The sequence below is a fragment of the Oncorhynchus mykiss genome, chromosome 12, assembly GCF_057628025.1.
Source record: "Oncorhynchus mykiss isolate SJ-2025 chromosome 12, ASM5762802v1, whole genome shotgun sequence".
Taxonomy (NCBI): Eukaryota; Metazoa; Chordata; class Actinopteri; order Salmoniformes; family Salmonidae; genus Oncorhynchus; species Oncorhynchus mykiss.
Window position 1 is genome coordinate 39,872,694 of NC_143033.1, and position 5,363 is coordinate 39,878,056.

Below are 5,363 nucleotides of genomic sequence, written 5' to 3' on the forward strand. Positions count from 1 at the left end.
CAGGTGTCGTTAGTTGTCTCTGATTGAGAATCATACTTAGGTAGCCTTTTTCCACCTGTGTTTCGTGGGTGTTTATTTTCTGTTTTGTGTGTCATCACTAGACAAGACTGTTTCGTTTGTTCGTTCTTCCTAGTTGTTATTTTGTTTAGTGTTCAGTTTTGATTATATTAAATATCATGAACACTTACCACGCTGCACCTTGGTCCTCACCTTCTTCCACCGACGACGGCCGTTACAATATTATTTATTTTTATTTAACCTTTATTTAACTAGGCAAGTCAGTTAAGAACAAATTCTTATTTACAATGACGGCCTACCCTGGCCAAACCCGGACAGAGCTGGGCCAATTGTGCACGGCCCTATGGGATTCCCAATAACGGCCAGATGTGATACAGCCTGGATTCGAACCAGGGACTGTAGACTGAGATGCAGTGCCTTAGACCACAGCGCCGCACATAAACATATTACCACTTAACTACACTATTAAGCCCACTTAAAGCTGTGACATACTGCAGTGTATCACAGTTATTTTCAACCACAACAAGGTTGGAGTAAGGATAGAGATCCCCCTGCTATGATGGGGTTGCAGAAGAAGAGAGTGTGGGACCAAAAGTGTTACTATGACCAGAAACAGCCAGGCCAGGGCTAACATGGGTACACTGACCCCAAAAAGAAAGCCCTTAACCATAAGTGAGTACACTGTGGCCATACCCATAAGGGAGAGGGATACAGGAACTAACCCCTCCACTTGATTCTGGGCAGATGCACCAAACAGTACCAGCCCCATGATTGTGTACAACACCCCTGTGTTGATAGAGAGCAGCTGAAACACGAGGAGGAACCAAACAGTGCCCACACTCTTCTCAATCACACCACAGAGGAGCACCAGAACCCCAATGCTGAGGAGTATCTGGATCTCTGTCTGGTGGTGGAAGGAGTATGTGATGAGCTTGTGTAACGCAAAGGAAGAGGAGTAGATTAAACGGAAATTATCGGGTTGACAGACATCAGCGGCATTAACATGTTGTGCTCTAGCTTGCTGCTGTAGCCTACTGGCACCATCTGTTACGTCATTAACGTTAGCTACACGTTGTAGAAAGCTAGATAACGTTACAACAGTCCCATTCAAAGTAGCTAGCTACCGAGCATGATTCTTGAGTCACTCAACCCCTCCTTGCTAACGTACCATGCCCATTGGAAAAAAACTGTAGTTCAAAGACTTTAGACATCCTCTGATAAACCGAAATATGTAGTGACAGTAAACAAAACTGATGATACTATAACGACAGCAACAATGTCACTTGTTAGCCTGAACTCAGGAGTAAAACTCTTGAACCTCTGAACCACATCTTTCTAAACTATTCGGGTGATCATGTTGATGCTCAGTACATACTTGTCAAACCACTAGAGGATAATCAAGCACATTACAACATGTCAGTTACGACACGTTTCCTCCAATATTGCACAATAGGAATGGTTTCTTCCTATTGATATCATGTTGGCCTATCTATGTAAAACGCCCAACCAACCATCGATACAACCATTACTCAGTCAGTAAGATATAATAAGCACATCACGTTCGTTATTGAGCTACAACCAGTTAAAAGATGATACCACCAGTCCGGCTCCAAACAAGAGTTTTTCTTGTGACGTATTAAGCGCAGTCATAAAGCTGTGACCCAAAATGACGTAACCATGCATTAATTCACTACATAAACGGTGTTCAGATTTGATTTAATCTGTACAATAGTTTTCTTCACTCAGGTTGTTGCAGGTAATCTTTGGCCTTTTGGGGCACCTCCTTTCCAACATATATATACATATATAGGGAATAGGGTGCCATTTGGGATGCCATCTTTGTGTGTGTGTCTGTGTGTCAGGATGTGTTTTGAGTCAATTAATTGATGGAAATTTTTCCCCCAGAAAGAAAGATGGATCGTAATGATGAGAGAATCAAAAGAGCTTTAAGACGCCGTCCTTATGTGGTAAATATCAAATATTTCTTTGTTTTGTCCTGTTTTTGTTATATTATCACATTTTAAATTGAGTGTTGTGTTGACAGTTGAAACCAGTGAGGGTGAACACCCCTGAATCCGTGTTGTGGCCAACCGGCAAGGTGCACAGAAGGCCAAAGCCTGTAAGTCATATCTGACCTGAAACAAAAACACATACACATTAGTTATGCATTCTGCATGTACAAACTGCAGTTCTCAGAATTAAAGCAAATGCAGATATCCCTATCTAACCTCATTGAATGCTGTCTTTACAGTCTACTTCAGTGCAGACCACTCAGATCCACAAAAGGCCTGTAAGTCACATTCAAATTCAACCACATAACAGTCCTTATATTATTTATTGATACACAATTCAAGGCCAAAATGAGCAAAGCAGTGTTGAATTCATTCTTTACTGTTAACAACCAATCATTGTGAGCTATGGGCAGGACCAGACATCTGGGGATGGATGGAGCATAAATCCAGAGCCTCTCAGCCAGGTCATCTCTGCTGTTCCCATAGAGACACAACAGTTAGATCAATCTGTTGATTCATATGGTCATTTTGGTTGGCTTGGTTGAATTGACAATTATCCATTCGATATGCTAAAGAATCCTGTACTATGGAAGATCTTTAGCCCCACCCCTAATGTTATGGGAGTTGCATTTATTGCATTTTCAGTTACCCATGTATTACTCACTACTTGCACAACCATGTTGGATTGCCTACATATTCTACATTTCCTTGAGGGTCAATGGCAGTGTATTCTATGGCTGCCATGAGTACATGCCTTTCTCTGTCTCCTCAGTCTGGAAGGGTGACTCGGCTGATAGCGAGAAAATGTGATGACGTGATCTCATCCTCCAGTTCTGATGACTTTTCCATCTACTCCTTCACTGACTGTGAATCTGAGGTAAAATAGTTGTACCCTACGGTCCATGTCTTTTGTTAAGTGACATCACTGGAAGGAGGATGGTCTCAGACTAGTTGACTCTGATACACAGTGTGGTGATGAGGATCATGAAAGGAGGACACCAAAGCTGAAAGTTGAGAATGGAAAGGTGACAAAGCTTGATGTGAGGGATATGGACGAGGATGATGATCTGTCTCTCCACTCCTTCGATGAGTCAGACTTCCTGGTAAGTTCTGCATATTAAATATTTTTTATATATATACATGGGGGATTGGAAATGATGCAGACAATGACTTATTGAGTGTAGTAATGTATCTGCAATGTGTATAGAGTAGTTCTAAAGTATTTCTACAGATTGTGTTGAACATAGCATTTTCCTGATATGTTACTTTACTTTCTGGTCCTACAGAGCCCAGGGAAGGTCTCAGGTCCTTTATCTGTCAAGAATGGCCTCTCTCCTCTTATGACCTCAGCACACCGGACACTGTCTGAAGCCCTACGGGCCCTGCCCTCTGCTGTAGGCTCTCCCTACCCAGTAAATGTTCCAAGGCCTCGGACTCCTCTCAACCCTGTCATTATCGCTCTGCCCCGAACAGAGAACTTCCCATACCGCCACAGCCCTCGCCTGGCTCCCATCACCAACCTGAGCGAGACCGGCAGGAAGCTGCTCCAGGAAATGGCTGGAGTGGCCCCACAGGTGAGAGGAAATACAAGAAGGGAATATTGCCCGTAAGTCCTTCTATAGTATAGCATAAGTCCTTCTCTAGTATAGTATAGCTCTAGGTATAGTAGCTCAAGAGAAGAGAAAACCCATAAACTTACATTAATTTATCTGCTTGTCCAAAATATTCAGGAAGGGAAGGTCAATAAGAAAAAGAAGGGCAAGGCCAAAAAAGAATTGAAGCAAGAGAAGGCCAGTAAGACGCAACAGATGGGAAATGTTGGAGAAAGTAAGGAGGAGGACAAGAAAGAGGAAAAGAAGAGTCTGATGAAGAGGTGAGGAAATAGAGGAGGGAGAAGTGGAACATAACCAGGGAATACTAGACTAGAGAATTATAGAAATAGAATGAGGTAGCAGAGAAAGAGCAGCTATCTGATGTGTAAGTGCAAACTTAAGCAATAAGGCACGAGGAGGTGTGATATACAGTGGGGCAAAAAAAGTATTTAGTCAGCCACCAATTGTGCAAGTTCTCCCACTTACAAAGATGAGAGAGGCCTGTAATTTTCATCATAGGTACACTTCAACTATGACTGACGAAATGAGAAAAAAAATCCAGAAAATCACATTGTAGGATTTTTTATGAATTTATTTGCAAATTATGGTGGAAAATAAGTATTTGGTCACCTACAAACAAGCAAGATTTCTGGCTCTCACAGACCTTCTTTAAGGGGCTCCTCTGTCCTCCACTCGTTACCTGTATTAATGGCACCTGTTTGAACTTGTTATCAGTATAAAAGACACCTGTCCACAACCTCAAACAGTCACACTCCAAACTCCACTATGGCCAAGACCAAAGAGCTGTCAAAGGACACCAGAAACAAAATTGTAGACCTGCACCAGGCTGGGAAGACTGAATCTGCAATAGGAAAGCAGTTTGGTTTGAAGAAATCAACTGTGGGAGCAATTATTAGGAAATGGAAGACATACAAGACCACTGATAATCTCCCTCGATCTGGGGCTCCACGCAAGATCTCACCCCGTGGGGTCAAAATGATTTTATTTTTTTATTTTTTATTTTACCTTTATTTAACCAGGTAGGCTAGTTGAGAACAAGTTCTCATTTGCAACTGCGACCTGGCCAAGATAAGGCATAGCAGTGTGAACAGACAACACAGAGTTACACATGGAGTAAACGAAAATGATCACAAGAACGGTGAGCAAAAATCCCAGAACCACACGGGGGGACCTAGTGAATGACCTGCAGAGAGCTGGGACCAAAGTAACAAAGCCTACCATCAGTAACACACTACGCCGCCAGGGACTCAAATCCTGCAGTGCCAGACGTGTCCCCCTGTTTAAGCCAGTACATGTCCAGGCCCGTCTGAAGTTTGCTAGAGAGCATTTGGATGAGCCAGAAGAAGATTGGGAGAATTTCATATGGTCAGATGAAACCAAAATATAACTTTTTGGTAAAAACTCAACTCATTGTGTTTGGAGGACAAAGAATGCTCAGTATGCTGAGAATGCTGCTAGGTATGGTGTTCTTTGGATGCAACATCCAAAGAACACCATACCTACTGTGAAGCATGGGGGTGGAAACATCATGCTTTGGGGCTGTTTTTCTGCAAAGGGACCAGGACAACTAATCCGTGTAAAGGAAAGAATGAATGGGGCCATGTATCGTGAGATTTTGAGTGAAAACCTCCTTCCATCAGCAAGGGCATTGAAGATGAAACGTGGCTGGGTCTTTCAGCATGACAATGATCCCAAACACACCGCCCGGGCAACGAAGAAG

General features: G+C 42.8%; 1 protein-coding gene across 1 annotated transcript; it reads left to right on the plus strand.

Moving 5' to 3' along the window:
- The first annotated feature begins 2,269 nt into the window (after positions 1 to 2,269).
- LOC149979170 (uncharacterized) lies at positions 2,270 to 4,025 on the plus strand. Its single transcript, XM_036937546.2, has 4 exons — positions 2,270 to 2,907; positions 2,999 to 3,133; positions 3,317 to 3,604; positions 3,761 to 4,025. Exons 1-4 carry the CDS (start codon positions 2,749 to 2,751, stop codon positions 3,905 to 3,907), a joined length of 729 nt encoding a protein of 242 aa, XP_036793441.2. The 5' UTR covers positions 2,270 to 2,748; the 3' UTR covers positions 3,908 to 4,025.
- The last annotated feature ends 1,338 nt before the right edge of the window (positions 4,026 to 5,363 follow it).

Coding starts and splice junctions, on each gene's coding strand:
- LOC149979170 (XM_036937546.2), top strand. CDS start 2,749: ATGGCAGTGTATTCTATGGCTGCCATGAGTACATGCCTTTCTCTGTCT. Junction 2,908..2,998: donor TCACTGACTGTGAATCTGAG/GTAAAATAGTTG, acceptor TCTGATACACAG/TGTGGTGATGAGGATCATGA. Junction 3,134..3,316: donor TCGATGAGTCAGACTTCCTG/GTAAGTTCTGCA, acceptor CTGGTCCTACAG/AGCCCAGGGAAGGTCTCAGG.